Source organism: Hydra vulgaris, chromosome 13 (genome assembly GCF_038396675.1).
Source record: "Hydra vulgaris chromosome 13, alternate assembly HydraT2T_AEP".
Classification (NCBI taxonomy): domain Eukaryota; kingdom Metazoa; phylum Cnidaria; class Hydrozoa; order Anthoathecata; family Hydridae; genus Hydra; species Hydra vulgaris.
In genome coordinates this window covers 26,652,794-26,673,995 of record NC_088932.1, presented here as the reverse complement: position 1 = coordinate 26,673,995, position 21,202 = coordinate 26,652,794, and the positions used below count along the sequence as shown (strand labels likewise).

Sequence of the window (21,202 nt, the reverse complement as noted above, 5' to 3'; positions counted from 1 at the left end):
AAAATTCTTAAGTGGAGTATGGCTGTGTCAAATGTAATAATTCGCGCCTGTTTACTTTATGAGTTAAAACTTGGAACCTAAGCTGCAGAAGCTTGTCGTAAGATATGCGCTGCTTTTGTGGAAGGTTTAGCAGAACGGACGGATCAAAAGTGGTTTAAAATATTTCCTTCTGAAAATAAAAACCTTGAAGATGAACCAAGATCTGGAAGACCATCCATCGCAAACAATGAAGATATCAAGCTGGCAATCGAGCATGACTCCAGTCAAACATGTCAGGACTTTGCCCTAAGATTTAATGTGAGTGATGAAACTATTCGTTTACATTTGCACCAACTTGGACAGAGTTTCGGTTGCTCTTCACCAAAAACAAGCAGCTTTGACAAACAGAAAAGGTGTTGCATTCCACCAGGACAACGTCAGACCGGACACCGCAAAAATCACGCGGGAAACTCTAGCACGTTTACAATGGGAAATTCTACCTCACCCTCCGTATTCAATAGACCTTGCGCCAAGCGACTATCACCTGTTTTTGGCCCTGGATAATCATATGAGGATTCGACAGTTTCGAAATAGAGAAGATCTCGAAAATGAGTTAATTCATTTTTTAGCTACCAAACTAAAGACTTTTATAAAAATGGAAGATATCAGCTTGTTTCACAATGGGAGAAAGTTATTCTTGCTGAAGGAGACTATTTTTCAGAATAAACTTTATTAAAACTGTTTTTATGTGTATTTATTTATGGATCTGCAAAACCGCACGAACTTTTTTGGTTGCCTGATACATTTGTCGTATTTGAAAAACAATGCTCTTAGTTTCGGGGGAAGTTTTTGTTGTTGTTGTTTTTTTAACAAGTTAAACAAAGACTTATATTGATTTTAGTCAACTTTGTTAAATTTCAACATATAATTAAAGTTACGTAAAGAGATTTTATACTTTAAACTTTGAATGCTAATTTCTAAATTTAAACACAGTGTCGTATAGGACACTTGTATTCCGGACTGACGATGTGCTAATAACTTTAAAAAAATTGTTATGTTTTTTGTTATTACAAGAATATTTTATTTCATAAAATTTTTAAAACAGGAACGTAAACCCACCTAATAAGTCAAGTTCCAATTACAAAAATATTGTACGTATTGCCCTTTGATATATTATATTATTTTTTCAATTTAGGTTTTTGTAATGAGACTTTGTTATGTTGTATTGTATAATATTAATAACTTTTATTAATGTTAATAACTTTTATGTATAATAAAATACTTTTATGTTCTAACAACTTTTTTTGTTCTGCAAAACGTTTTTTCCCCATTATTTCATTCTTGTTGAAACATTCTTATGGTAATCTTACCAAAATTGATGTTTCTTAATATTACAAAACTGATATATCTTAAATACAAAATTGAGATATTTAGCAACAAAGTTTATTTATTAAAAAAAAAAACTATTTGTGTTAGCTGCGGAAAGGTCCGGCAGGACATCCCAGAATACAATTTCGATCAATTAACAGGAGTTTCGCGAAGTGGATAGGCTTTGGACGTTAACCTCAGAAATATTAAAGCAAATAATTCGAAACAAAAATATTAGTTATAAACTCACTAATTATTCATGTTGTACATTTTCATATAATGTACATTTTTAAGCAGTGGTAAGAAATAAGATTTCTAGCGTACGTTTTAAACACGAAGCGTTACAAAGGAAGTTTCCCTTAGACTTATTAATAATTTACGAGAAATTCTACCACTGCTTTGACGTAACGCTCGTTTGCTTAAACTCTCTAATAAATGAGATATTGCCACAATAAAGTTTTCAAGTAAAAGTAAATCTGTAAAATTTGATGTAATTTACATAACTTGAGGTTTACTTGTTAGATATTTGCATAGACTTTCGTTCACATAGAGAAAATACAAATTATTACGGGTTGTGGTTTTAAAAAAGTGCTTAATAGCTTTGTAAAATATAAGATATTTACACATTTATTAATTATTACCAAAACATAACAATTTTCAATAGTTTTCAATTGTATGACTTAAAGTAAAAAAATATTTAAAAAAACCCGCCGGTGTCAGGAATCAAATCTGGAATTTCTGCATTAGGGGCCATGCGTTCTAACCACACGGCCACGCAAGACATTGTCCAGCTCAAGTTTTAAAACTATATAATATATTAAAGACTTAATCAAACGGAAACAAGTGCTACAGATCAAATCTTAAGGAGATATTGCCGCAATGCAATTTTCAAGTGAAAGTAAAAAAACTTGACATGTTTTAGTATTTTAAAACTAAAAAACTTGATATATGTTTTAATATGTTTTTAACATTACATAATTTGAAGTTAGCGTAAGTTAGATATTTGCATATACTTTCTTTGACTTTTCTAATAAAAAAAGTGCTGCTACTCTTTCTCGCTATTACTTCGGTTGCAATGGCTGCCAAGAGTATTGTGTCAAACACGCTCGAATGAGCATTAATAAGTTCCTTATTTTAATATTATATGATTACTGTTAAAAAAAAATATTAAAAAAAACAACAAAATTTATCAATGAGATTTATTCATATACATTTTACTATTAGTTACAAATCTTTTCTTAATGCAGGTGCTTCTTTCAAAAAGCAAAATTAATTTCATTGCTTTTTATTGAAGCTAAAAAATATTTTTTATTCCTTGAATCCACTGGTGTACAGTCAATAAATAATTCAAGAACGTAGAGACTTGTAACGCCTAAATACTTCGAGAATGTGAGAAGCGATGTCTGGCGTAAAAATTAATTTCTCCATTTTATCTGAGTATTGATCGATTTCAGCATGATACTAAACACAACATTATAAAATTATACTAAACACAAAATTATAAAATGGAAAAGTATGTGCTTTTTAGATATCTTTATTAGTGAGGTAAAAAGTTTATAAATAATTATTTTTTATTAGCCTATTATAGGTAATATAATATTTTATAGGTAATTGCCTAGTATTAATATTATTTTACAAAACCCAGTGGTACAAGATGTGTTTCAGACGTTTAAAAAACGTATTATTACGTTTTTTAAACGCCTAAAACACGTCTTGTGCCTATGGATAGCGATTGTCGGTAAGAATCAGACAGTCACGAATATTGAACGTCACTAACTCCATTATTTTTCCACATATGTTCTTTGTATAATATGTGCAATGACAGATACAAAATATTCTGTTCTAAACATTTGTCGCTAGACGATGGCGGTACTTTATAAATCGAAGAATTCTAGTCAATTTTCTTTTTTGTTTTATTTCATACTTTAAAAAGCAATGTCCTGTATATTATTAGTTTGAACATTTTTGTCAACCAGTTTGCGATGAGCCAGCCAAAAGTTTTACTAAAAAAAAATGCAAAGGAAAACTCAATAAACTTTATTGTCTCAAAATCATTGTCTTTAAGTACAAAAATTGTAAAAAAACTACGAACTTTGAGTGGCTTTGAGTAGCTATTTAAGCAAACATAACCACATGGATTTATTTACACCAAATAGGTGTGGGTTTAGTTTAATTGCACGTGGTTGCATCGGCACCATAGAAAATCAGCCGTGAAAAACACGTTTTTGAAAAAATTATCTTAACCAGTTAGACGGCAAAAAAAAAATTTTAAAGTCATGTCAATGTAAACCTGGTGCTCAAAAGAGGCGAAATTTTTCAAAAATATTAATCATTTTATGTAAATATTATTATTTTAGATATTATTGAATAAAACTATCGTTTTTAAAGTTTTTTTTACGTTTTATACAAATTAAATTTCAAACGTATTTTTTTTTAAAAAAATGAATACCAATTTTTATTCAATTTCGCCTCTTTTGAGTACCAGGTTGATAGAGTTTTTGAAGAAATCTTTTGCGGATATTAAGGACCCGTTAAATATGCAAAGGTCAGATAGGACCCATTATTAAATTAAATCTAATTTTTTTTTATAATCTAGAGCAAACCTTATGGCGTAACAGGAGAAACTTTCAAAAAAAGTAATTTTCACCCTACCCTTAAAAACAGTAGTTCACACCAGGAATGTGGAGTCCCGAAAGGACTCCGGCTTTATATCTCAGATTTTTCCTGGTCTCTGGTTTCCAGAAGCTCTAAACATATTGGTTGATTTATATTATGCTATTAGAAATAAATTAATGAAATTTAATGACTTGGACTAACTGTTTTTAAGCCCAGAGCCCTTGCCGCCATTATACCTTGATAATTGATTGTTCCTTTAACCTAAAAGTCCTAATTTTTTTTTTACCAACAGTAGTCCTTGGTGTAGTTAAGGCAGTTTAAAAATATTATAGTGTCTGTATGATATTTTGTTGACTACGACATATTTCCGTTAAATGATCAGTTCTGTAAATTATGAAAAGACGAAAAAAATTAAAAGGATAAATTTTGCGGTATCATAAAATATAAATGTTTGTGGCAAAAAAAAACCCAGACCGAAGATTCTTTTTTTTTAAAAAAAATCATCTTAAAATCACGATTGCTTGTCCAAATTTGAATAAGATTTTAAATAAATACGCTTTTTAGGTGAAATAAACATCATAGTTTAATAATATGATCTGTTCTGATCGCTTATTGGCAATTTTTCTTAATTATATGCTCTTTCTTGGTCGGAATTCTAGTCTTTTTTGTGCAAATTATTAGAAATACTGTATTTTGACAACTATAAATAGTTAATATACGTCAGAACCGATAAGAACTAGGATCAAAAGTGGGCTAAGGCACTTTTTAAAAGGTTTTAACTAAATTTATGTTAATGCTGATGAGCGAAAGTGATGTAAAGACTCTAAAATGGTGTTCTTTAGATTTACTATTAGGGGTAGTAAAAAGGTATTGAAAATTATATAAAAAAAAAGTCTCTTTAAATGTTAAAAAACCTGAAGCAAAAAAAAATTACACTATCAAAAACTTTGGTCATAATACGCTGTTAAAATCATGCTAATTTCAAATAAAAGAATTTGAATAATTTGTAAATCGCCTTAACTACACCGAGTCAGAAAGCTTTTTAATATTTTTAGACCTCAAAGATACTAACAACTATGAAGAAGTAAACTTTTTGTGAATTTCAAATCCAGAGTCGTTTTTGGGACTCCGCATCCCTGGCTCCCACACAATCAGTTGACTTTATTTCCATATTGCATGGTGTTGTTGACTAAAGAAAGTAGTTCCGATTTAATTAGTTCGATATATTAACCTGTACCAAACATTTTTTTCAGACAAACTGTGATTATTCATAGACCATCATAACTTTTCGAAAGATACTATTATTTTCGAACTACTATTATGCTCGAGATACAAAGTGGATCAAGTCAGAAAATAAAAAAGATCCAGTGATGGACTAGTTCAATCAGAAAAGTTCAAAAGAAGTAAACATTCAAAGTGCGAACATTTCTTGATATTTTTTAAGTGATTTGTTGCAAGGTGTTCAATACAGTGTGACTAAAGTAAAGTTCGATAGTGGAGACGAACAGAAGGTATTACATGCTACAACTTCGATAGTGGAGACGACACTATTATCGCATGCTATTAAAAAGATTTTGTGTAGCTAAACAAATTTTGAGAATTGAACAGTTTAAAACTAAGTTTAGCTAAACAATATCTTTTTATCTTTTAAGCTGAAAAACAAAAGGTTATTTTAATGTATATATATGTATGTATGTATATGTCTTTATATATATATATATATATATATATATATATATATATATATATATACATATATATATATATATATATATATATATATATATATATATATATATATATATATATATATGTATATATATACACACACACACAAACACACACACACATATCTATCTATCTATCTATATATATATATATATATTTATATATATATATATTTTTTTAATGTCATAACTATACTTTCTAATGTTATAACTATATTTGAGATGCTCAGCAATATTATTATAACTATATTTTCAGTAAATATCTATATCTATATCTATATCTATCTATCTATCTATCTATCTATCTATCTATCTATCTATCTATCTATCTATATATATATATATATATATATATATATATATATATATATATATATATATATATATATATATATATATATATATATATATATATATATATATAATCAGAGAATAAAAAAAAAATGCCTCCAAAGTAAAAGATAAAACGCACTAGAAACATGTTAGAAATATTTCTTACGAAGAAAACGAGACTCTCCCCAACAATAAGCTTCTTAATGGCAAAGATATTCTGTAGTATTATATATTATATTCTGTAGTATTATATATTATATTCTGTACTATTATATATTATATTCTGTAGTATTATATATTATATTCTGTAGTATTATATATTATATTCTGTAGTATTATATATTATATTCTGTAGTATTATATATTATATTCTGTAGTATTATATATTATATTCTGTAGTATTATATATTATATTATAACCAACTTAGAAAGCTAAATCCAAACGCCAAGCAAATAGATTTAATCAGGTGTCAATTCAAGATGAATTCTTTTGAGCTCCAATATCCTGCAGAGAACATCCACTGTGTAATGTCCAAATTGGTTGGGCCATGGAATCTAGCTGGACTCCCTCCAATTACAATGGACAATATAAAGCAAACCTTTCAAATACTTTTTTTATGTTTAAAAAAAAGTACTTTAACCTTTAATTCAATTTACCATTTATATTTACACAGTAGAAACATTTATGCTATTTTATTACGTACTTTTCATTGTATATAAAGTATTTAAAATTAAATGTTTAAAGTATTTATTTAAAATTAAATGTTTAAGGCACGTATTTTATTAGATGGGAATTCACCTAAATTTTTTATTTGCCATGTATAGGGTAAAGATAAAGAACACAGTGAATTATTACAACATGTTAAAGAAGAGCCGTCACAGGAATGGTCCATCAAATACCAAGTCAAGAAAAAATTTTCTTCAAGATCTTCTGAACTGCTTTTAGATTAGTAGAAATCCTGAATAACTGATTGATAAGATAAGCAAAGATAAAAAGAGAACTTATGGAGCTAAGAAAAAAAGGTTTTCATATGCCATTGAAAGATCACAGTAGAAGCATTTGACTACCAGGAAAAGTGCAGGAGACACTGCAAATGATCTTAACATTTCACACAGCTCTGCAAGTAGTCATGATAGTAATTCTGACTCAAACTTTGAAGCAGATATAGGCAAAAAAGAATCTGGCTCATCGATTCTCCTTCCAAAAGATATTCTACAGAAAACAGCACTTACTGCTATAAGAGAAGGACTGTCTCCTAGACAGCATACTGCAAGTATGTCCAGTATCATTGCAAACTCCGGAGGTTCTGTATCAAATTTTGTTATGTCTAGCGCAACATCATTTGTAGAGGAGGTTTTGACCAAAGAAAGAGAGAAGATTAGAAAACAAATTTCTACTCTTGCGCTGTGATCAGTATCCCCTATAGTTCTACGCTTTGATAGCAAGATTGTTAAAGAGTTCACTGATGGAAAAAAATTGCAAAATCACAGGCTTGCTGTATTAGTTAGAATAAATGGACAGACAGAGCTACTTGGTATTCCACCTCTAACTTCAAGTACAGGAGAGGAGGAGAAAACAGCGATCATGGAACTTCTTGACCAATTTGAAATTACTGACAAGTTTCATGGATGTGTTTTTGATATGGTTTTATTATTGAAGTTGCATCTAGATATTTATTGACCTTTTTCATATTGAAATTTATTATTAAAATATCATTATTGAAAGATAACAAACGCTATTAAATGTCAAATATTGTGATAGACAACCTAATATGGTCACATAAAAGAAGGACAATCCTAACTCATTATTTTAGACAATTCTGTAGCTGCTTTAAACATTACATTCTGACTGTAAACACCAAAGGCACTGAAAAAAACCTTATCGAAGAGCAAAAAATGCAAAAAAACAATATTTTCGAAAAATATAGTTGTTTATTTGACCTACTATTCAAACAAATAAAGCTTAACATTGGATTTTAATTTAATTCTTATGTATAAAATTGCCTTAAAAAATTTAACTTTTTAAAATTGATCCATCAGAAAGGTCCCCTCAATTTGACTTAAAAAAAGATCAAACAGCTTTAAAATGAACTTTGGGCCCATTGCCTGGACTGATTGAGTGGTCCAAATGTGATAGAACTTTTTTTTTTAGTAATATCCATGGTGGGGCACTATATGAAAAGCAATGTTAGTTGAAATTTTAAAAAGTCATTATTTTGAAACACCCTAATATATATATATATATATATATATATATATATATATATATATATATATAATATATATATATATATATATATATATATATATATATATATATATATATATATATATATATATATATATAATATATATATATATATATATATATATATATAGATATATAGATATATATATATATTTACTTTTTTAATCTTTGGGCTCGTGGTTGTCAGAGGACTTGTTTAATTATTGACCAGGTTAATTTGGGTGTTATTTTTTAGTTTTCTTTTATCTGCCATATATACTTTGAATGGGTGGTTGAATTTTTCAGCTTTTTGTGAATAAGTGTGTGTGGTTAGCCCATCTTTTTTTCCATTCACCTTCTGCTAGTCCAATATATACTTTTTCTGGAGTGTTAGGGGGGGGGGGGAGTATTATACATTTATAAATAACATTAGAAGCTCTACATTTATATATATTTATATACACGCATACATACATACATATACATTAGTATAGGTAACAGGGGGAGGGCAGAGGAGGCAATAGACCCACTAACTTTTTGAAGATTTCTGCTCTTTCTATTTAAATTCTGATTCTGACTCCCTTAGCCTCCCTTAATTTCCACTTCAGCCTCCCAACTTTCTTTTTCCTCTGTATATACATATACCGTGGCGTAGGAAGGTCAAGAAAGTTGGGGGCTGAAATGGAAATTAAGGGCAGATAAGGGAGCCAGAATTTGAATGGAAAAAACAGAAATTTTCCAAAAGTTGGAGGGCTATTGCCTCCTCCAACTCCCCTCTCCCCCCGTTCCAGCGCCATTGTATATGCATGTATATACAGTATTGGCCATTAATAACATTCCATCATGTTATTGTAGTATGAATATAAGTTTGAAATTACATATTTTAAAAATTAAAAGAGATTTTTTCTTCAATTTTTTTTTATTCAAATAAATCAAATAATTACTATATAAATTTATTATAAAGTAATAATAAAATAAAAAAATTAAAAACTGAAATATGGAAATGAAAACAAGTGTTAATATGTATCAAAAAAAAATGTGGCCAAAATAAACAAACCACATCAACAAAATTAACTAACTATAAGAACAAAAAAAAATTATAATACACAAAAAATGAAAAAAAAACAAAATTAATATTTTGTTGACAATCCTTAAGCTTTTAAGCATTCATTGATCCGTTTCGGCATGGAATTCACTAAATTCTTAGTAATATCTTTTGGAACATTATTTAGTAATTTTGTTACTTCTTCTTTCAGCTGGTCCAGATCTTTTATTTCAATTTTACCAAGATTGTGGTCTAACCAAGACCACAAATTCTCTATTCAATTGAGATCTGGACTATTGGCAGGCCAAGACATGACTTTAATGTAGTTTTCTTCAAACCATTGCTTGCAAATCTTAGCAGTATGACATGGAGCATTATCTTGTTGGAAGATAATTCCCATTTCTTTTCGGAAAATGTCAATATAAGGCATCAAATAATTATCCAATATGTGTAAATATCTTTGAGAATCAAGCCTGACATCAAATAGTTTGAAGCAACCGACACCTTCATAGTTCATGCAGGCCCAGATACCTTTACTGCCACTACCTTGTTTTTTTCTATACATAGAACAATCTGGGCGCATTCTTTCATGTGGCATTCTTCTCAGCATTAATCGGTTTTTTCTTGAATCAACCTCAATGTTAATTTCATCGCTGAAAAGAACGTTGTGCCACATGCTCTTAGGCCAAATTTTTCGAGCTAAGCACCAGTTTTTCCTTGCTTTCTGATGTTTTTTTGATAGACGGGGTTTTTTGCAAGCAGCTCGCCACATGTAATTATGTTTTTGTAGTACTCTTCTAATTGTTCGAACACTAGCAACAACACCAGAAGCATACTGCCATTTTCGACTGAGATCAGTAGATGATAACTTTCTATTTTTTTTCACTATGCAAATAAGTGAACGTTCATTTCTTTCATTTGAAATGGTGGGTCTTCGAGGACGCGGAACATTTTCAATTGTTTTGTATTCATGATATCGGTTGATTATTCTGCTAACAGGTGGATGTGTTGTGTTTAAATGTTTCGCAATTTTTCTCATTGAGATGTTTTGTTCATTCATAGCTATGATTTTACATTTTGTCATATTATCAATAGTTTTTCCAGTCATTTTGATTTTTTTATTGCTGAAATGTTGTAGTTGCTAATTAGATGCTAAATTTTATATTTCATTTACACAAACATTTTAAACATTTGTAACAATTTTTAAGAAAAACTCTCTAACAATAATTATTAATTTGCAAATAACTTTAAAGTTTTACTCAAAGACAAACGCAATTTTAAAGGAATTTTGAAATAATAGAGTGGATAGTTAATTTTGGCCATTATAAATACTTTAGATTATGAGGTAAGTGTTAAAAAAACCCAGATGATTAGCGCATCAATTGATACTTTTATGAAAATCTATATTTATTTAAAAGAAAATATGATACTCATCAATTTACACTTTTTATATTTAAAATGAGTCAAACAATCATTGATTTATTATCAATCAAAGTCGAATAATATCAAAAAAACCATGGTGGATTGTTATTAATGGCCAATACTGTACATATACATACACATACATACATACATATGTGTGTATATATATACATATATCAGGCCTTGTTACGAGATTTCGCTGCGTAGCGAAAACGCGTAGCGCATTTCTAAGTAACTCAACTCAGCAAATATATTTTGCATCGTTAGAAGTTATATTGCGTCACTAGCGTCTTTTCAAGTACCGCATTGTAATTAAAGTTATTTTATTAACGCATTAAAAATCATACAGTTTGTTTTTTTCTCACTATAACAAAAGTTACAAATAAAATCTAAGTTCTTATTAAAAAAATCATTTTTATTATTTTCTTCAAATATGAACTAAATTTTATTTTGAAAAAAATATTTTTTTCATGAAACGTAAAATATTTGTTTATTTTCTTATGATTTTATATTTGGTTTTTGGTTATTTTATTAACTGTTAATACATTTTTTCTTATTTAATTTGTGAACTCTTTTTAATAATGTTTTTAAACAATAATTTTTTTTTTTGTTATTTATCAGTTACCGATAACATATTCGTGATCATAATTTATTTTCGTAAATTAAATGAACGTCATTAAAACTTTACGTTATTGAATTAACAATAAACATAATATCTTATTAATAAAATATTTACATCAAAATAAATCGTGCATTTTTTAAACTTATTATGACTAAAAATAATTTTTATATTTAAAAGGAATTTATATATTTAATTCCTTAAGATAAAACTTATACATATACATACACATACATATATATATGTATATATATATGTAGGTGTATGTATATATATATATATATATATATATGTAGGTGATATTTTTTCCAGTGTTACTTTGATCAGGTTTTAGTTGTGCAAATTGGGGTATTTTGAAGTGCTCAACCAAGTTTTTGTAGTTTGTACTACTGCCACAAATACAGGGAGATAGGATGGAACAACTATGATTTTAACAAGAAAGTTAAAAAAACCACTGCTTTGGTTAATGTGTAGACATCATATTTACAAACTGAACATTAAACATGTTTACAAAGCTTTAACTGAGATTAAAAGCAAAGGCTCAAGTAATAAACTTTATTCCAACTTTAGGAAGCGATCGGAGAAATCTTTGCTATTAATTTCTGCTCCTGATGCTAAATATAGATTTAAAAGGTTTTCTAAGTCTCACTCACTTTTGACTCAGGCATATACAGTTTGTATTTTGAAGCAAAGAGTTTTATAGAGTTTTCTTTGAATAACACAACTTTTACAAGGGACAATTACAAACATCTTGTAGAATATCTTGCATTTTATTTTAATAAATCTGACTAGTTAAAAGATTTTAAAATTTATCAACCGGAAGCCTGTCATGCAGCTTGTTTAATGGCAGATTCCATATCTCAACTAGTTCTTAAAATTTCATCACTAGTAATTGATGATCCATGTGAACAACAAAAAGAAAACATTTCTAAGATGTGTTCTATAATAGAAAATTTTCCATGCATCCATGTTTTTGAAGTCTCATGTTGCTAAGCATTCTGTTTTAAATAACTTTAGATTGTTTCAATAATGCACAAATTATACAAAAATAATTAAACTTAAAGGCAGGTAACGCACTGTTGAAGAGTATGCAAGCTCATTCTTGGTACTTTTCTCTTAAAACAGTTATTACGGTTTTTGCTGATTCATGTCTTGATTTGCAAACTAAATCAGACACTTAATTTTGCTTCAGCATAAAGTGCCTGAAATTGAAACTTTGAAAAGTCAACGGTTGCTGTTCTTAATGATAACACTCAATTGAAAGATTTGATTACAGAGGGAAGTTGGTTTATTTTTATAAAACTGGATTTAGTGAGATTAAGGTTTGCTTATATACCATTCATGCTAAAGGCAACTTAAAGGATCTTGAATCTTACAATAACTTTGTTTATTTTTAACAAAAAACTTTAATGTTACAAATGATTGTGCCATAAGTAATATCAGAATAATCCAGCAATTTGTTAGCTCATCTCAAAAGGAAGAACAACGATAAAATATCCTATTAGTAATCAGACAACATCACAAATATCTACAAATATTTCCCAGAAAAAAAAGAAGCTATTTTTAACAAATATAGATTAAAATAAGAAAATGTATTTATGCAGTTGTTTTTATTTTATATACCATTGCTTTTGAAATTATAACGCAAAAAACTGGGCCCTGCAAACCTTTATTTTTGATCAAAGGGGGTCTTGATTTATGAATCGAATTGAATCACAAATCGAATCAGCACTATGGGGAAATCTAAATTTAGGCAACCTTTTTCAACAAAAAAAAACACGATTCATTTTTTTCAAATCGAATCTCGAATCAAAGCAACACTTGATTTGCAAATCGAATCGATTCACAGGGCCCTAAAATATATCTATAATAAAGCAGAGCAGTCTGTCTGTCTGTCCCTTAGGCTAGGACGCTTATGACAACAGGGAGCAAATATAAAATGTAAATACGTTAGAACTTTCTAGAACTTTTCTAAAGTTCCTAGAACTTTTCCAAAGTTTCTAGAACTTTTTGAAGTTTCCAAAACTTTTCCGAAAAATATTTAAAATTCTCAAACTTTCTAAAACCTTTTTACTCCACACCATCTTTAGATTATGAGTTGTTGGCTGATAGTTCACTCCGGAGGATCATATGTGCAAATCAAGCCATCACAAAAAAAGCGCTCAGTAAAGCAAAATAAAATCATTGCATTTGGCATCATAAATGGTTTCCATAAACCATTGTATACGGCAAAGTGCAGGTCATGCGGCAAAGGTTTCTCTGGAATGTGGAAACATGCTATCCTATTAATTTTGCTGATTTATACTCAAAAGTTAAAATAACAATATTTTTTATAAAAGTGTTACATACAACAGTTTTTATTAAAACTGTTGTATGTAACACTTTTATAAAAAATATAAATGTAAATTATGAAAGTGTTACATTTGGCATAGGGAAAGCAACACAAGAATTTCACTGAAAATGATTGGAGTCAGGTGTGTTTCAGTGATGAATCATCCTTTTACATCATGGATGAGAAAGCAGCCTATGTACATAGGAGACCCGGAGAAGAATTTTATCCTGACTGTGTTGCAGAGACAGTAAAGCACCCAACGTATGTCATGGTCTGGTCAGTTATCTCTATTCATGGGCCTGGACAACTGTATATTGTTGAAGGCACCATGAATCAAGTTCAATACAAGAAGGTGCTTGAGACACAACTGATGCCTCAACTTGGCAAATGGTGTCGACGGAGACCGTTCACTTTTATGCAAGATGGAGCACCTTGTCACACTGCAAAGACAGTCAAGAAATACTTAGCTGACAACCACATTAGGCTTCTGCAGTGGCCAGGTAATTCACCTGACATGAACCCCATTGAGAACCTGTGTGTCAAACGAAGAGTAGGAGGGATGAAACCAAAAAACAAGATGGAACTGACCGAGGCTTTGATCAATGTCTGGCATCATGACGACGAAATCCGTAAGCTTTGCCCGAATTTTATTCATGGGATGCCTTTAAGGGTCCTGGCACTGTTTAAAAATATGGGAAACCATACAAAATATTAACTGATATGTTTCAACTATTCGAACTTTCATTGCCATTGTAATTTATTTCATTTTCTATTGTTACTTTTTGCATTTTTATTGCAATTTTAACTTAGTTTTATTAATGCGGATTTTAAGTCATCTTGGCATTTGAATATCAAGTCCTAATTTTGCATTGTATTTAATTGTTTTTATACTTAAACAGTTCAATTTTGTGCTTTTTTACAATAAAATATTGCGCTTCTTAACTTTTCTAATTTTTTGTAATGTTTTGAAGTGAAAATGTTGCATTATTTATGAATAAATTTCACAAATGCATCAAAAATTGCATTTAGTCTAATAATTTGGCCACCACTGTACACCATAATTTTCAACCCCAATAGTGGATGATTTGTGTGTGCGTGTGTGCTTTATAAGTGTCATACAAGCAAAAAAATTTATTATTATTTTACTGAACATTTAGATCAAATGTGTTTTCTAATGTCATTTTTAGATAAGTTATTATAATCTAACACAGCTAATGCATTTATAACATGTACTTTTTATATAAATGTTTTAAATGCAATCTTTATACATAAAAATCTTCCTTTCTTTTTTAAAATTTTATATGTAATCTTTACACATAAAAAATCTTTGTTTCTTTAAAACACTCTACAAAAATAATACACAATAAAATATCTTAATCTAAAAATTATTTTATTCTCTATCTTTTGTAAGAATTTCTTAATCTAAAAATTATTTTATTCTTTATCTTTTGTGAATATTTTACATCGTAGCTGAAGTAAAAGCTAGAAATATGTTATGCACAAGCTCAAAAGACAAGCTAACTTGGAAAAAATCTACTTTTCGTTGTTCCACAAAAGGGATATACATAAAAGTAACATATAACAACTTGAGAGTTTTCTTGCTTTTTTGGTATTGTGCTCTATCTTCCTCCGGCTTATTGCCATATCAAGACCACATACCAAGGCCTGCAATGACAAGTTCAGCTCACTAAAGAGCATCATGACCCGCTTTGATGAAACAAGAGTGTATGAGTTTAAGAAGAACGAAGGATGGTAGAGTGAAAGTCAGAAGAAGTCGAGTTAGAAAGAAAGCATAGAGAAAGCATATACTGTACTAGTTGTAGAGTGTGCAACTTTATACATTATATCTAATATTATACATTATATCTAATATTATTTAAATTAACATTAGACATTTTTTGCAATTGTGTTTCAGGGTTAGGGTGAGGGTTTTATTGCTTTTTTTAAAATAATGATTCTTAAATTGACAGACTTGATTATACAAATTTAAATTAAAAATGTTTATTTTTCTGCTTTTATTATTTTATATTTTTAATTAAATATTTAAAGAATATCTAAATACTATGATGACAAAAAGCATATTTTGAAACAAAGAAATTTATAAAACTATACAAGTTTATTGCAATAAAATTTTTTTTGAAAATTTCTGGAAATTTTCAACCCTACTCACTTATATCTAAATTTTAAATATTGCTTTGATTGCAACTATTTTAAAAGTGAAATATCAAGAAAAAAGAATAGCAACTAGCTTTTATAAAACATTTATTACAAGTTGAAGAACACTATTTTCTTAAAACATTTTAGTTGTTTTTTTCTCGAAATGTATACCTTTTTAAGAAGAAACTGAAAATATTTAAAATATAATTTGCTTAAATAAAACTTATATTTCTTTGAATGAGATTAAAATTAATCATACTTCCATCTTCCAGATTTCAAAAGAAAAAATATGCGAAGAAGAAAAACAAACAGAATTGGAGACATTCAGTATTTATTGCTTTAAAATTATCTAATTTCTACTAACAGTGGCTTTTAAGACTTTCAGGAACTTTTGTAAACTTTGGTAGATTTTGAATACTTTCTATCAAACTTTAAATTGTACTGTTTGTAATTACAAACCAAGTGCATAACAATTATTCTATTGTTCTTTGCAAGATTTCCTTATGATTTTGAATCAATTTTAACTACAAAAACAAAACATAAAATATGCGTACCATGAGAAATATTTCTTGCAGTCTTTGTAAAGTATACCTATACCAAGAATTCACAACTTTCCTGCCTTCTCGCTCACATTCAGCGACATGTTCTGTGATGATCATTGTAAACCGCTAAGAATTCAGAAAAAAAAAATTGCAAAATAATTTAAAAATAAATTCTACCAAAATATTTAGTCATACATACTTGAAAAACTATTAAAAACAGCTCTTTCTGATCTTTCTTAGCAGTCTCAACTTTTTGTGTTAATTCTTCGATTTCTTCCTGTCGACGTTCTATTTCCGAAGGTGAAGTATTATATGTTTCATCATCCTCAGATTCTCCATGTTTTTGCTCCTAATTAAATTTTAATAAAAATACAATTATACTTGTGGTGTAGGCACATAGTTCTAATTATCAGGTGTAAGTGGTGCACAGTTACCCCTGATTAATAGGTCTAAGTAAACCTTTAGAAATAAACTTATACGCAAAAATATGGTTTTTTTATCAATAATTTTTATTACAAAATAATTCTTGAAAAATACGGCTAATTGCATCAATTTTATAATCAATACACTTTTATGACATGATGTAATAAAATATTAATAAATATATTTTTTTATAAAAACCTCTCGTTTAGCTTTATCAATTAGAACATCCAAACGTTCATGTGCATCTTCTAGATCTTTTTTTACCTGGTATTAAAATTTTTTTTTACAGTTCAGTGAAGTAAATTTGAAAATAAAACTTTTGGAAAATTATTACCTTTGATTTATGTTTCATCATTTTTTTTAGGGTATTGTGTATCAGCTCCCAGGTTGTATATCTTAAAAAAATTTTAAATTTATTAAATGTTATTATGAAACAAATAAAAATCAATTCAAAAAAATATTATTATATAACTATTATTTACAAAACCTCATAAATTCATTTTCCATTTCTTTTGAAAAAATCCAATTAATAACTGTGCTGCACTGAATATATTGAATTTTTACCATTTTATCAATGACAATAAGAACCATCTACAATGAAAATTAAAACATTAAAAATAATTAATACTATCATTATTTTGATGTGTTGTGTATTTGCATTTTTGTATTTAGTATGTTGTATGTATATTGTATATAGTATGTATATTGTATATAGTATGTATATTGTATATAGTATGTTTAGTGCATTTTGGTATATAGCGTACTCAGTGGACTTTGATATAATCCATGCCCTTATATAGTATAGTGAACTCAGATTATTTGGATATATAGTGTGTAAAATTAATTGAGTTATATATAATCTGAAGGAAACTTAAACAAAAATTTTTAAACTTTTTAAAATTAAAATTTCTACTTGAAAATACTTGATTTATTGAATTATTAAAAAACTCAAAAATCAGAATATACCCTGTAAAAATAAAGATCTTTATAGGTCTATTCCACACAAACTTTTTCTATACTTTTTGCATATATCTTTCTCCTAGCTACCTGGATCTATAAACAAAGGTCTTTTCAACACTATTTATACTTATCTATTCAACACCGATCATTTCTATGCTTATTATTTATTTACTTCAATATTTTTATTGAAGTAAATAAATTTGATTTTATTCAACACTGACTATTTATACTTATCTATTCAACACCGATCATTTCTATGCTTATTATTTATTTACTTCAATATTTTTTAGTAAATGATGGAAAAATAATTCATTCAAAAAAATTGTTTTATGAGCAAAAACAATTTAACATATGCACCTTTTTAGCATACATAAAGAGCTTATTAAAACCCTTTCCCCATTTATTTATTTTTAAAGAAAAATTCTGAAATAAACTACCTCCTACTTTAAGAAAGAAAATTGTCTCTTCAGTGCGTTTGATGCGCACATTTACCTAATTGAATACGTAAACATTAAGCATAAATAATTTCATAGATAAAAAAATAAATATAAAAAAAAATAATTTTATTTGTTAAAATAAAGTTTTAAAGTTTTTTCTAGCTACGGCCTTTTTTTTTTCTTTCTTTTTTTTGCCTCTACAGCAGCACTTTCTGGAGTAGCAGGATGAAGCCCATCCTGCTACTCCAGAAATTGATTTTTTATGTTTTTTTAGTTTTAAACTAAAATTTTATTTCAGACTATCTGCAGCTTATTAGCACACTCGCCCTGTAATTGGGAAGAAAATAAAAGTTTGAATTTAAAATCTTTTTTCCCACAAGAATGAAATTTCTGTCTTTAATGTGCGTTAAACAGGCAGAATTATTAGCTAATTAGTTGAGCACATTAATAACACAAGTATCATGACACTAGGGCAATAAATATCTCCCGGTCTTTTAATGTTTTTAAAAATGTTAAGCTTTTTAAAAAATTCTCTTCGTTTTGTTTGTTATAGTATATGATATCTTTATGCACTTCAAAAACGCTGTGAGCTAACCACTTCGGCCACTAAGGTGTATAGTTTAAATAATACTTTAACACTATTGAACAAACAAAAGACTTTATAAAAGCGGTAAATCCTATAAATCAAAATTTATCAGAGGTATTGTGAAGCAGTTATAGACTGCTGATTCAAGGGTCTGATGCATTGCGAAATTGCTTTAAATAGATAAGTCATAGCTAAAAAAAAGATTGTTATAATATTTTTTAAGTAACTCAACAATTAAATTCTTTTGTTCATCTTACTTTATAAAAATTATTTCAAATATTTTAAACTTTGCTAACTAAACATGAAGTTACAAACTAAACATGAAATGGTTATAAAAAAATATTTACTTGTTTAATTATTATACAATTCAACTAATAATAATTTTATTAGGATCTTGTTGAAATAAAGCATAAATACATAAACAACAATTTATATTATACTCTTTAATAAATTGAAAAAAGTTTGTTTCCATATTAAAGTATCATTAATAGTAAGTTGTTATTTTATATAAAATAGTGTCACTTAATTTTATTAAAAAATTATAAAAGAGAGAAGATTAGAATATTGTTTTAGTTAAGTTTTTATTTCATTAAGAACTCATTTCATTTTTTAGTAATTGTCTCTCGTTAGTCAAGTCAAGTTCTTTTTGCACATTTTTGTAATGATTTTTAAGATATTAAAGATAATTAAAATACCTTATATTAGTTGTGTTTGATTTATTAATTGAAGTGCTTTATATTAAAAAATGTATTACTTTTAGGCTTGTATTTTCTCTGGTTTTTTCTTTATTTATTTTACCATTTTTAAGTTAGTTTATGCTTTGTTTATTTTTAATTTTCTTTTTAAATTATATTGGTTTTTTCAAGCCCTTTTTTTAAAACACACAAATTATCAATATATACAAAAAACCGTCCCCAAGTTGTCAAAAAAAAAATTGTATGCGTGGTCATATAAGGAGTGCGACCGCACTCCTTTTCTTAAAAGGTTTGATATATATATATATATATATATATATATATATATATATATATATAAATATATATATATATATATATTTAAATATATATATATATATATATATATATATATATATATATATATATATATATATATATATATATATATATATATATATATATATATATATATATATACAGAGTTGTTACGACATAATATGTCTGGCAGATCTGTCGACATATTTTCAGACATATTTTCTGCCGACATAAAATATGTTCCACATATTTTCGATTGACATATTTTGACATAACTTTATGTCTGAATTATTTTCTGTTGACATAAAATATGTCAAACATATTTTCTATCGACATATTTTGACATATTTTTATGACTGAATTATTTTCTGCTGACATAAAATATGTCAGACATTTTCTATTGACATATTTTGACATATTTTTATGTCTGAATTATTTTCTGCTGAAATAAAATATGTCAGACATATTTTCTGTCGACATATTTTGACATAATTTTATGTCTGAATTATTTTCTGCTGACATAAAATATGTCAGACATATTTTCTGTCGACATATTTTGACATAATTTTATGTCTGAATTATTTTCTGCTGACATAAAATATGTCAGACATATTTTCTGTCGACATATTTTGACATAATTTTATGTCTGAATGATTTTCTGCTGACATAAAATATGTCAGACATATTTTCTATCGACATATTTTGACATAATTTTATGTCTGAATTATTTTCTGCTGACATAAAATATGTCAGACATATTTTCTGTCGACATATTTTGACATAATTTTATATCTGAATTATTTGCTGTTTGATATTCTTGAAGAAAAAATCAATCTAACAAATTTATTGCGCATTTCAACTTAATTTACAGAGTTAAGTAAAAATAGTTTAACAAATTTGTTGCTTTTTTGCAATCAATTATAATTGAAGGTCAACAAAAAAAAAATTTTTTCTGGTGCCGAGCAAACAATTAATTTTTTGGATTGCATTTCACATTTTGATTTCAAATATGCAACTCATTTTTTACCATCACGTCAAGTAAAGTCCCTAATATTGTCAAAAAAAAAGTTGTTCAAAAGATATTTGGGTTCAGATCTTAAATATTTGGGGTAAAGTCCCTAATATTGTCAAAAAAAAAGTTGTTCAAAAGTATGTCAACTTGGGTCTCAAAAAAAGCGTATTTTAAAAGAGAGTATAGAGATTTTAGAAAACATAAAAATTTCTCCTTAAAATTTTTTGGCAAAAAAATTATTTGAAAAAATGCTAAAGGCTCTTAAAGCTAAAGGCTCTTAAAAAAGCTAAAGGCTCTTAAAAAAATGTCAACAAAATGTTTTTCAGCAATAATACAAAAAATACTTATTTTTATTACAAACGAATAACATCTTTAAAATCTCTATGAAAATACGCTTCTTTTGAGACTCAGGTTGACATACTTTT

At 27.7% G+C, this 21,202-nt stretch overlaps 1 protein-coding gene across 1 annotated transcript in view; it reads right to left on the bottom strand.

The window, feature by feature from the left end:
• Positions 1-2,532: 2,532 nt before the first annotated feature.
• Positions 2,533-21,202, bottom strand: part of LOC101235711 (nuclear cap-binding protein subunit 1) — a 151,597-nt gene continuing 132,927 nt past the window's right edge. Inside the window, exons 23-28 of the mRNA XM_065816367.1 lie at positions 17,278-17,381; positions 17,125-17,185; positions 16,989-17,054; positions 16,567-16,716; positions 16,380-16,493; positions 2,533-2,808 (exon numbers count right to left, since the gene is read on the bottom strand). Coding sequence (XP_065672439.1) covers positions 2,695-2,808; positions 16,380-16,493; positions 16,567-16,716; positions 16,989-17,054; positions 17,125-17,185; positions 17,278-17,381 — 609 coding nt within the window. The 3' untranslated portion in view covers positions 2,533-2,694. The remainder of the gene's footprint in view (positions 2,809-16,379; positions 16,494-16,566; positions 16,717-16,988; positions 17,055-17,124; positions 17,186-17,277; positions 17,382-21,202) is intronic.